Raw genomic sequence first — 11,758 nt, forward strand, 5'->3', positions numbered from 1 at the left:
AGGGCAAGGACCATAAACACAAAGCCGCATTTGGGCACCAATTAAGCATATTAAGAGAGCAGCTAAACAACCCAAGCCTATAAAGAGCTAATTGCAGCTCAGCACGTGGTGCCAAGCAGGCTCCCAGGGATATAAAAGGCCTGCAGAGGTCAGAAAAGTAAACAACTGACCCCGCGTCCACTGAGCCCTCCGCTTGGACGTCTCCAGCCACAGTCTCCTTCCCGCCCGCCCCCAACACCATGACTTGCGGATCTTACTGTGCCGGCCGCGCCTTCAGCTGCGCCTCGGCCTGCGGGCCCCGGCCCGGCCGCTGCTGCATCACCGCCGCCCCCTACCGCGGCGTCGCCTGCTACCGCGGCCTCAGCGGGGGCTTCGGCAGCCGCAGCCTCTGTGGCGGAGGCTTCCGCGCTGGCTCCTGCGGGCGCAGCTTCGGCTACCGCTCGGGCGGCGTGTGCGGGCCCAGCGCCCCCTGCATCACCACCGTGTCTGTCAACGAGAGCCTCCTGACGCCCCTCAACCTGGAGATCGACCCCAATGCTCAGTGCGTGAAGCACGAGGAGAAGGAGCAGATCAAGTGTCTCAACAGCAAGTTCGCTGCCTTCATTGACAAGGTCGGTGTCCTGGATCGCGCCCTGCCTGAATCCCCAGCCCTGGGCACGACCAGCACTGGGGACCGACAGGAGTCACAGGCAGAAAGATCTCTGGCTTCCTGAGATTCCAGTCTGATGGAAGAGGCTCGCAGACAGGCAGGCCCAGCACTAAAGGCCCAGAAAGCTCCGCTGATGGTTCCGAGAGGAGGAGCCTCTGGAGGAAGCATGTGGCCAGTCCGCAGGAGGGCGGAGGGATACAACCGCCATGCAGAGCCCAGAGAGCCTGGGGCCTGTGTCCTTCTGTGTTCCAGGCTGGGGAGCACTGAGACAGGAGGAGTGGGGTGAAGGGGCCAGGCTAGCTGAGCTCGCCTCTGTAGGGCGGAGCCACGGCACCCTGCACCTCACCTCAGGAACCCCGTGCTGCCCTGTGCATCTGGTGCATTGCCGGGATGGCTCCTCTCTCAGCTGGCTGCAGAGGAGGGGGCTGGCCCAGGTGGTGGCACCTGGACCACCTGCTGGGACACCTCAGCTCTCCTATGGGGGGGCCAGCACCTTGTTCCCTGCCTCAGCTGGGAACCCCTGCCGTGGACCTGGATGAGGAAGCACAGAGGTGCCGGGGGCCCCCACAGCCACCTCTGCCCCGGCTCTGCGGAGCTCCAGGTCTGGGCGCTCAGCTCACAGCAGTCAGCTCTGGGTGCTGGCTCTCAGCTACCAGGAGCCACCTGACACCTCCTCCCCGCCCCCTCGCAGGTGCGCTTCCTGGAGCAGCAGAACAAGCTGCTGGAGACCAAGCTGCAGTTCTTCCAGAACCGCAAGTGCTGCGAGAGCAACCTGGAGCCGCTGTTTGAGGGCTACATCGAGACGCTGCGGCGCGAGGCCGAGTGCGTGGAGGCCGACAGCGGGCGGCTGTCGTCGGAGCTCAACCACGTGCAGGAGGTGCTGGAGGGCTACAAGAAGAAGTGAGTGCAGCAGGGGTGACATCTGGGCCAGAGAGGGGCTCCGGGATAGCACATTGGATCGGGCAGCAAGGAGAAGGGAGACAGAGCAGCCATGACCTCCAGGTGCACAGGTGGGGTCAGGATGGGTCTGATTGTGGAATTTCTGCCTGGATTGCTCCCTCAGGCTAGCACTGTCATCCCCAGAGTAGCTCTCCTCATGCTGGCCGTCTGTCCCTGGGCACAGTCACCCAGCCGCCACGCCCCCAATGTTCCGGGGAGCAGCCCTGCCATGCTCCTGAATTCTCACTGTGCCCTCTGAGTCTGGACACCTGTAGGAGCTGAACTAATGCCAGTCCAGAGTCACTTGGACCTGTGGTCTGCTGTCTCCTTGTCTGGGCTGTGCGTCCTGAGGGCCTCAGGGACTGTGAGGAAACTAGACCTGAGCTACGGCTGACACTCAGCTGCGCAGGTGGGGGCTGGCTGTGTGTGAGCGGCCTTGTGTCCCTGCTGCATAGAGGCTGAGCAGAGCCATCACAACTGCAGAGCAGCTCTGAGTCAGGACTGGGACACACAGGGGACTGTGCTGTCCAAGCCTCATTCCAAGTGAAGGAAGAGTTTCATTCACCTCTCATCCAACCCCAGGGACTCAGCAGGGCCATTTGGAACCCTGCCCGGGAGGGGACCTCGTGTGTCCCCACCTGTCTGAGCTGGCGGGGATCTGGGAGACCCACCCCTCTCTGACCCCTCTCCTCTGTGTCTCAGGTACGAGGAGGAAGTTTCCCTGAGAGCCACAGCTGAGAATGAGTTTGTGGCCCTGAAGAAGGTGAGGAACCTGGGGGCAGGGGCAGAGACACGAGGGGCTCAGCATGACGGGCTCTTCCTGGGGAGACCAGGGGGCTCAGCCTCAGCAGGGAGCACTGCCCAGTCTACACCAGGGTGGGTGATCAATGTGTGAGGGAAAGAAAGACTTTGCCTGGGGCATCCTTGGCTTTGACCAAGGGCCATGGCCGGGGATTACCCATTGTCACTGGCCCTGGGGCAGGGGGATGGCTGCATTGGCCTCTGGCCATCTCCCTCTGCTCTGCAGTCTGCCTGGCCTTCTGAGAGTCTGACCACGAGGTGGGGCCAGGGTCCAGGGTCTAGCGGAGGCTGGAGCAGAACCAGGAGCGGCCAGGTGTCCTCCTGGGGGACTGTGGGGGTGGAGCGGTTGGGGTGGCAGAGCTGGGTGGGCATGGATCAGGCAGGCTTCCTGGTGAGGTGAGGGTGGAAAGGAGAGGTGGGGCACGGGGTCTCGCGGAGGGGTGACCGGCTGGGAGCCATCTCCCGTTCCCTGTGGGATTTGTGCTTGGAAGTGGAGGAGGCTTCAGGGCTGTCCCGGAGAGGGGCAGAAGGTGAGGAGATGGTTTGGGGACAGGGACCCTGGGGAGCCCGTTCTACCTACAGTGCACCATGGGTGAGGAGGGAGAGCCTGGGTGTGGTCAGCGGGGCCTCTGCTCTGAGCCACGCCCACCTTTCAGGACGTGGACTGTGCCTACCTGCGCCGCTCAGACCTGGAGGCCAATGTGGAGGCGCTGACGGAGGAGATCGACTTCCTGCGGCAGCTGTACGAGGAGGTGAGGGTCCTGGGCCACGCAGGGAGAGGCAGGGCCCCCAGAGGGAGAAGCTGGGTCTGGGTGCTGGTGCGCTGGCCAAGGGTTTGGGTGGGGCTCTGTCCTGGAGGCCGTGTGTGAGTGTGATAGATGGGCCTGGGTCAGGGGTGTTGGGCACACACCGTGGGGAGTGGGGCTGGGACATGAACCAGTGTCTACCTCCCCTCCGCTCTCCTGCAGGAGATCCGCGTGCTGCACGCCCACATCTCTGACACCTCGGTCGTGGTCAAGATGGACAACAGCCGGGACCTGAACATGGACTGCGTCATTGCCGAGATCAAGGCTCAGTACGACGACATCGCCACCCGCAGTCGGGCTGAGGCTGAGTCCTGGTACCGCAGCAAGGTGAGCCACCGGGGGCACCAAGTGGGAGGGACACGGGGCGTCCCTGGAGAAGGCTGGGGTCGGCCCCCTGAGGGTGGTGAGAACAGGCCGCCCCGTGTGGGTGCACAGGCTGAGCACTGTTCAACCCGCGCCATCCCGGTGGTGCTGACCTGAGGGCAGGGCTCGTGGGTGCTGAGCCTCAGAGGCACCTGTGCTCACCCCCCTCACCCCAGTGCGAGGAGATGAAGGCCACGGTGATCCGGCACGGGGAGACCCTGCGCCGCACCAAAGAGGAGATCAACGAGCTGAACCGCATGATCCAGAGGCTGACGGCCGAGGTGGAGAACGCCAAGTGCCAGGTACGGCCAGCTGTGCCGGGGCCGGAGCGACGGGGCCCGAGCCCTGTGGGAACCCCAGCACTCGCCCTCCAGCCCATTGGCCAGACTGGAGTCCCTGGTGGTGGTCGCTCAGGGAGACCGGGTGAGGATGGCCAGGGGCCTTGTCGGGGAGATGCTCCCAGCTGGGTGGGAGAGCCTGGAGCAGCCCAGGCCAGGGGCAGAGAGGCCCAGGGAGCAGAACCCAGCCTGTTCTCTTGCGGGTCCCCAGAACACCAAGCTGGAGGCGGCCGTGACGCAGTCTGAGCAGCAGGGCGAGGCGGCCCTGAGCGACGCCCGCTGCAAGCTGGCGGGGCTGGAGGAGGCCCTGCAGAAGGCCAAACAGGACATGGCGTGCCTGCTCAAGGAGTACCAGGAGGTGATGAACTCCAAGCTGGGCCTGGACATCGAGATCGCCACCTACCGCCGCCTGCTGGAGGGCGAGGAGCAGAGGTGGGTCCCCTAGGCCTTTTCCTTTCCCAGCTATGCCTGGGCTCTGAGCACCCCTCACACTGCTGGCATCACCCGCCTCCGTTTCAACATCTCCCCCTGCTGCCACTGGCCAGGTAATTTGCGAAGTCCTGTGCATTGTCTCTTACTGTGTCAGTCTCTCATGCACGCCCAGGCACTGCCGTAGAATCCCGAAGCTCTTACACATTTGGCTCTGAGCCATGAGTTTGCAGCAGATGTCTCTGCCCCTGAGAAATCCAGCTTGAGGGCCTTTCTTGGTCAGCACCTCTTCCCTCCCAGCTCTCCTGGCGTTGCCACTCTGCTTCCAGCCCCCTTCCGTAGCCCACCCCTGACCCATAAGGACAGCTCCCCAGTGAAAGGCCATGGACTCACTCTTGTCTATTGTAATTCCCATGGATACCTCAAAGTGGTCTCCATTGCAGCAGGCGGGACCGAGTTAGACAAAGAGCGGGACTTGTCCTTTGTGGCAGGTGTGCCTGGTTTCCAGGCTTTGGGTTATTTATTTATTTATTTATTTATTTTGCCTGCTTGGGAGATGGGGTTTGGAGAAGCACTGACCCTTCAAGGCCTTCCTATGGCTGGAGGGCGGCCACACAGCTCAGGTCCTGTAAGGTCCCCATCCTCAGCATGTTCTCTTATTCTCTGTCTTTGGTTGATTTCCCCTTGCTGGTGCACTGATCACACCCTGTTCTGTGCAGTCTTTTGCCCTGGAGGGGTCAGAAGTGGAGGGGAGCGCCCTGTGGAGTAGGGGCACGGTGGGGGGGGGGCACAGGGTTGGTTCTGGGAAGTCACGTGACTCCCTGGCGAGACTCCCACGGAACCCCAGTAATTGCACCGTGAAACCCCCAGGCACTGATCTGATGCGTTTTGTTAGTGGAGGATGCTGGGAGCACAGTGTTTCAAGCTTGAGTTTGGGAGTGGGAGAGACAGGTGGAGGTGGCACTGGAAAGGGAGTGGCTTCTTCCCCCCACAAGGTGTGGACTTGGCAACCTCGGTCTGGGTTAGCTAGGAGACCAGGCTCTCGGGGCGGCTCTGATGGTGGGCTGAGGGCTGATGGGGGCTGCCCCTCTTGGCCACTGCTAATGACATCATCAGAGCGGATTGAGGAAGTCCAATCTGCTTCCCTTGCCTGTGCTACAAAATCCGATCAGAAGTCAGAAAGAGCAGCAGCCAATTGTTTGTTGGTGTTCAATAGGTGCCAGCAAGGGCACTCTACAGCCCCCTCCTCTTATTTGAGGGGGAGGGGAGAGAGAGAGAAAGGGGGGCACTCACTCCCTCAGTGGCTGGTTCAGTCCCCCAATGCCCATAAAGCCCGGGGTCCAAACCCAGAGCTGGGAGCCCCATGCAGGGCTCCCACGTGGGTGGCAGGGGCCCAGTGCCTTCTGTCGTCTCCCTGCTGACTCCCAGCGAGTGAAGTCAGGAGCCGGGATGGGTAGGGAAGCCCAGAACTCTGGTGTTGTCTCAAGGGCCGAAGCAAATGTCTACCGCTGTGCCTGGATGGTTTGCTGGCGACCTCGCAACCCCTCTAAAGGGGAGATTTGGAGGCAGGTTCAGCTAGGAAGCGCGGGCGCCGGTTTCGGTCTCCAGAACCCACAAGAGTTGGGCTGCCCTGGCTCGTTTCTTCCCCTCATCGCCCCCCACCCCCACCCCGGCCTCTGCACAGAGGCCGCGCAGGGCGCTGGCTTCCCAGCGCGCTGACCTCTGCGCTTTGCTCTCTCCGCAGGCTCTGCGAGGGTGTCGGCTCCGTGAATGTCTGTAAGTACCCGGAGCCATCCTGGCCCGGCGCGGGTGGTCCGAGAGCCTTTGGGGGAGGGGCCCTGGGTTCGCTGCAAAGCAGGTGAGGGGCTGGGGCGGTGCCTGACGTGTCCCCCGCCTCTTCTCTCCCCCTACGCAGGCGTCAGCAGCTCCCGCGGTGGCGTCGTCTGTGGCGATCTCTGCGCCACCGGTACTGCCCCTGCTGTCAACACGCGCGTCTGTAGCGCCCCCTGCAGCGGCAACGTGGTGGTGGGGACCCCCAACGCCTGCGCCCCCTGCGCTGCCGTCAGCACCTGTGGCAGCGTCTGTAAGAAGTGCTAGGGGGCTGCAGCGTCCCCGAGTCGCCTCCGCCTGGCCAGGACCTCATGCACCCAGAACGCGCCGTCCGCCTCGCCAGGGAGCCGTGGGGCGGCGCCTCGCTGTCTTTCCTCGCCTTTCCCGGTAGTCGGTTTGCTGTCCCAAGATCTCACCCTTCTCTCCCGCCTTCTGTTTTTCGCGCGATTCATTGGTCCAGTCCGACGCCACGCCCCAAGCTTGGAGGAGCCGTGCGGGCCCTGGCATCTCCTGGCCCGCGTGTCCTGGAGCTTCTGCCCGCGGCGGGGAGGTGCGGGCTGCGCGCTGCTGCCGGTGTCCCTGTAGCTCGGCGAGGGTGGCGGCGGTGGGGGAGGGGGGCGCGCTCCCTCCTCCAGGGCTGTCTGCAGAAGCTTCTGAAAGGCCAATGGCTCAACTGCTCGCGCGCTTCACTCTGTCTCACTCTGTTTCCAATAAACCAATGCTAGCGAATCCAAGCTGGTGCCTCCGACTCTTGAAAATTGGGACCCTCCTGGGAAAGGGGGCTCCGCAGGACCCCTTCCTCCGCTCCTTCATTTTCTTTTTCTTCTTTTTAAAAATTTATGTATGTATTTAAAAGGCAGAATCAGAGAGAGAGAGAGAGAGAGAGGATTTTCCATCTGCTGGTTCACTCCCCAGATGGCTGCAGCTGCTGGTGCTGGGCCAAGCAGAAGCCAGGAGCCAGGAGCTTCTTCTGGGTCCCCACATTGGGGCAGGGTCCCAAACCCTTGGGCCATCTTCCAAGTAGAGCAGCCGGGACTCGAACTGGCGCCCATATGGGATGCTGGCATGCAGGCAGCAGCTTAATCCCCGATGCCACAGCGCTGCCCTGCCCCTGCCCCCTGCCCCATATTTCAGTCCTGGGGTCTTGGTCTTGGGGTACACGGGGAAGACAGAGAGAGGGAAGGATCTCTCGAGACCGTGTCTTCCTCTGCACTGAGGATTTTCGACTTCAGCACCATTGACGTGTGGGCAGAGGCATTCTGGGTTGTGGGGCTGTCCTGGGCATTTGGTGGCCTGCTGGATGCCTCCCTCCTGAACCCCCTACCTGCCATTGCCACAACCATAAGATGGTGCCAGGGGTCCTCCCTGCCAGGGGTTCCCAATCAGACCATCCCTCTCCCACTGCCAAGGGCATTCCTGGAGGGGTCACGGGCAGGTGAGAATGGAAGGGCTGGGAGAGAGGCAGAGCGGGGGAGAGGAAGGGCGCTGGGCTGGGAGCCAGGAGGAGTGGGCTTCTGACTGCCATCTACCGCCAGCTTGGGGCACTTTAGGCAGACTGCTCTACCCTGGGAGTTGAATTTTCTTGACTGTGGAAGGAGGGAGGATAGCCAGTCCTTGGAGTTCCCAGCTGTCCCCTCCAGGCCCCTGAGTGTGAGGGTGTGCCTGAAAATGCTTCCTGTTTGGATGCTGGCTCAGCCTCCTACTGGTCCCGGAGTTGTGGGCGCGTCACCCCCCCCTCCCTGCGGGCTAGCATCTTCCCGTGTGAAATGGGGTGATGGTGCCTGCCGGGGCGCAGGCTGCTGTTACTGCACACAGCAAGCCACACCAAAGGGAGGAGAGCACGCGGTCATTTCTCAGGTTTCTGCTGGCTTCCTGGGTGCTCCTGCGCTACCTGCTGTTGTGAGGGTGCTGGGATGCCTGGCAGGTCCAGAGAGGTCTCTGCCACCCTGGGAACTCAGCTGGGTCTGGTGGCTGGGGTGAGACTGGCAGGGTTCACTGCGAAGTTGACAACTTGAATGGAGAAAATTTCATGCAAGGAGTTGCTTGTGAACACAGGGAGTTGGAAGGGTGAAGGGCTGGGAGGAAGGAGTGGAGACTGAAGGTTGCAGGAGCTGTGGAAATGGTCGCTGGGTCACTCTTGTGTCATGTGGGGTGCTGGGATGGCTGGATGTATAACTTTATAGCTGTGGCTGGCAGCTCAGCTGGGGTGATGGCCAGGAGCCTCTGTTCTCCTTGATGGACTGCCCATTCTCTGGTAGTCTGAACGTAGAAGCCCCAGCATGCCCCTTCAGATGCCAGGGAGCTAGGCGGGTAGGAATGGGTGAGGTGGAGTTTCTGCCAGCCCTGCATTGCAATCCCACCAGTCCCCTGTAAGTCCCACCTTCCCAGGATGCACCTGCGTCTCCTTCGGGCCCAGGAAGGAGGAGATGCAATGATGAAGATAGCCATGTGGAAGTTCAAGTCCTCACGGAGGCACCACGAAAAATCCCAGAAAGCCTGCAACCCCACCCCATTTGTATACTCAATGAAGGCACCGCCCCCTCCCATCTCATCAGAGACTGATAATGTGGGAGGGGCCCCTTTCCACTCTCAACCAAGCTCGGGGATCCTTCTCGTGCCTTCTCCCACCACCCCCTCCCCCTCCCCCTCCCCCTCTCTTTATAGACCTCTCTTGGCTATGCTCCCGCACAAGAAAGGGTGTTCCCTCTCTCTCCCTTTTAAAGAAATCCTGCCCTCACATGGGCACTGTATTTACACCTCCACTTGGAGTCCTTATCTCTTTGGGAGCAAGAACCTGGAATAAAGAGTAAGCTACCCAAACCCATACTGCCTTCCCCACCATTCTACTGCTCAGAGCAGTTAGTGTGCGTGTGTGCGTGTGTGCGTGCATGAAGGCAAGCCTTAGACCAGCCCAGATTCAGAGGGAGGGTAAATGGGCTGCATCTTTGATCTGAGGAAGGGAGGCGGACAGAGTCGGGGTCCAGGGAGATTGCTGAGCCATTTCTGAAGATGGCTGCCATGGGAGGGACTGAACGAGACAAAGCACATCAAAGTCTGGGTCCATAGCAGGTACTCGAAAGTACCTGCTGTTACTGTGGCTGCAATCTTGTAGCACTATACTATTCCTAGCTTCTGTGTAGCAGGAGCCACAGCAGGGCTGATGGGGCATTGCTTACATCAATCTTTCATCCAGGTTCTTGTGTCCACTAAGTAGAGACTCACATTGCGTGCAAATAGGAGCAGGATTTATTTAACAGTGAGGGAATATACACACTTTCATGAGCCTGTAGGGACCGTCCCACACAGAGAAATACCCCCCAGTACTAGTGGCCCAGAAGAGCTGTTCATAAAACGAGGCAGAAGGGCACAGCAGGTTAATGCCCTGACCTGAAGTGCCGGCATCCCATATGGGCGCCAGTTCGAGACTCGGCTGCTCCACTCCTGATCCAGCTCTCTGCTACAGCCTGGGAGAGCAGTAGAAGACGGCCAAAGTGCTTGGGCCCCTGCACCCATGTGGGAGACCCGAAAGAAGCTCCTGGCTTTGGATCAGCCCAGCTCCAGCCATTGCGGCCAATTGGGGAGTGAACCAGCAGATGGAAGACTTCTCTCTTTCTCTCTCTGTCTCTTCTCTCTCTGTGTAACTCTGACTTTCAAATAAATAAATAAATCTTTAAAAAATAAGCAGAGAGAATAATAGGAAATGATACCTCTGAGCCGGCTTGGGAGAGGTCCATCTGAGACCAGTCTGCAGAGACCAGTCTGTGGGTGACAGCGGCTCTCTTGGGGGCTGACCCGTGGTGGAAAGAGAAAAGGCAAGAGTGAGCTATACCTGAGTGGGCTCTGTGCTGGAGGGACTGCTCTCTCCCACCTCTCGCCTCGTTGTATAAGGAAGGGGGTGGTCCCCTAATTGGATATACAAACGGTGTGGGGTCTGAGATGCTGGGCCCTGTCGTTATGACAGCTGGGTGGTCCAGGGGTCCAAGATGGATAGCTCCCATTCATTGGCTGCCAGTAGGTGGCTTCCAGAGCAGGGTAGGGGTGGGGGGGTTCGGCTGGTGGTGCAGGTTGGAGGACTTTGTTAGTGGAGATGGTGAGGAAAGTCCCTGGGAGGGAGTAGGAGTGAGAGATGTGCCTGGATCCAGAAAGCTCTTATGGGGTGGGGTAGGAGAGGGCAGCAGAGCAGAAACTGGGTGCTTGCTTTAGGCCTTAGAGGGCAGTGGAGAGTCCCCCATCCTCTCCCCCTCCCCGCCCCCCTCCAGCCTGGTGGGAACCCCCAGTGTCCACTCTCTCTTTCCAGCCATCTGGAGCACACACCTCCCTCCCAGCACCAGGGCCCAGGGCTCTTAGCAGCTGGCCTGGCCCTCTCCCTGAAGGACAGGTGGTGTGCAGGGGTGCAGGGCAGAGGCGTTAACAGGTGGTGGGTTTGCAATAGCAGTCTTGCCCAGCTCCTCGAGCTCGTGGTAGGATGGAAGGAAGCTTGGAGCCCACCTGGCCTCCCCTAGGTGGCTCCGTGGTAACAGCCCAAGGCTGCGATAGCCTCCTTAAGACCTTAGGAAGGCAGCGTTAAAATCCCAGAGCACAACTCAGAATCAAAAGTGGCCTTGGAGGGCCCTGGTCCCGCCTCTGATTTGATGGACGCTCAGAGCATCTGAGCCTGTGCAGGGGAGACAGGCGAGGGGCAGGGGTAGTGTGGAGGGGCAGGGGGAGGTCAGCCTGAGCTGGGTGTGTAGGAGTAGGTGCTATGTTTATGAGGCTAGACTTCATCGGGAAGCCACGGGTGAGCCACTGAAAGGCCAGGTCTGTGTTGGGAGCGACTCCCTCCGGCTGCTGTGTGTTGGGGACTTAAAGGGGAGGGGAGCAGGGCTCCAGGCAGAGCCGGGGGTGGAAGCTGGAGGGAGAGGCAGTTGGATGGCTGCTTGGGGAGCAGGGTTTAGCCTGGAATGGAAGACACCTGTGTTTCTCGTTGGCGTGCCTGGGTTCGGTTTTCTTTATTTTTTTCCCCAAAGATTTATTTATTTATGTGTAAAGCAAAGTTACAGAGAGGCAGAGGCAGAGACAATTAGAGAGAGAGAGACAGAGACAGAGAGAGACAGAGAGAGAGAGAGGTCTTCCATCCACAGGTTCACTCCCCAAATGGCTGCGACAGCTGGAGCTGCGCCGATCTGAAGCCAGGAGCCAGGAGCTTCTTCTGGGTCTCCCACATGGGTCAAGGGCCCAAGCACTTGGGCCTTCTTCTATCACTTTCCCAGGCCACAGGAGAGAGCTAGATTGGAAGTGGAGCAGCCGGGACTTGAACCAGCACCCATGTCGGTTGCCAGCACTGTAGGCGGCGGCTTTACCCACTATGCCACAGCTCTGCCTCCAGCTCCCTGCCAGTGCAGACTTCGGGAGGCAGCCATGATGGCTCAAGCTACTGGGTCCCAGCCACCCATGTGGGAGACCCGGTTTGAGTGCCTGGCTCCTGGGTTTGGCTGCAGCCCAGCCATGGGTGTTGGGGCACATTTGGGGAGCGAATGCACCAATGGGGGCTCTCTCTGTCCCTCAAGCAGACAGAAAAAGATAATAATCAACCCAGAGAGGTGCTGGGGAGGTGGGAGAAGATG

The 11,758-nt window shown here is 60.4% G+C and overlaps 1 protein-coding gene across 1 annotated transcript; it reads left to right on the forward strand.

Moving 5' to 3' along the window:
- The first annotated feature begins 159 nt into the window (after positions 1 to 159).
- On the forward strand, positions 160 to 6,888 carry LOC100351237 (keratin, type II cuticular Hb6). The gene is made up of 9 exons (XM_002711197.5): positions 160 to 611; positions 1,341 to 1,549; positions 2,291 to 2,351; positions 3,046 to 3,141; positions 3,358 to 3,522; positions 3,735 to 3,860; positions 4,108 to 4,328; positions 6,070 to 6,101; positions 6,241 to 6,888. Exons 1-9 carry the CDS (start codon positions 240 to 242, stop codon positions 6,420 to 6,422), a joined length of 1,464 nt encoding a protein of 487 aa, XP_002711243.1. The 5' UTR covers positions 160 to 239; the 3' UTR covers positions 6,423 to 6,888.
- Positions 6,889 to 11,758: the final 4,870 nt, after the last annotated feature.

Source organism: Oryctolagus cuniculus, chromosome 11 (assembly GCF_051225735.1).
Source record: "Oryctolagus cuniculus isolate XC-2025 breed Fujian yellow rabbit chromosome 11, ASM5122573v1, whole genome shotgun sequence".
In the NCBI taxonomy this organism is placed as follows: Eukaryota; Metazoa; Chordata; class Mammalia; order Lagomorpha; family Leporidae; genus Oryctolagus; species Oryctolagus cuniculus.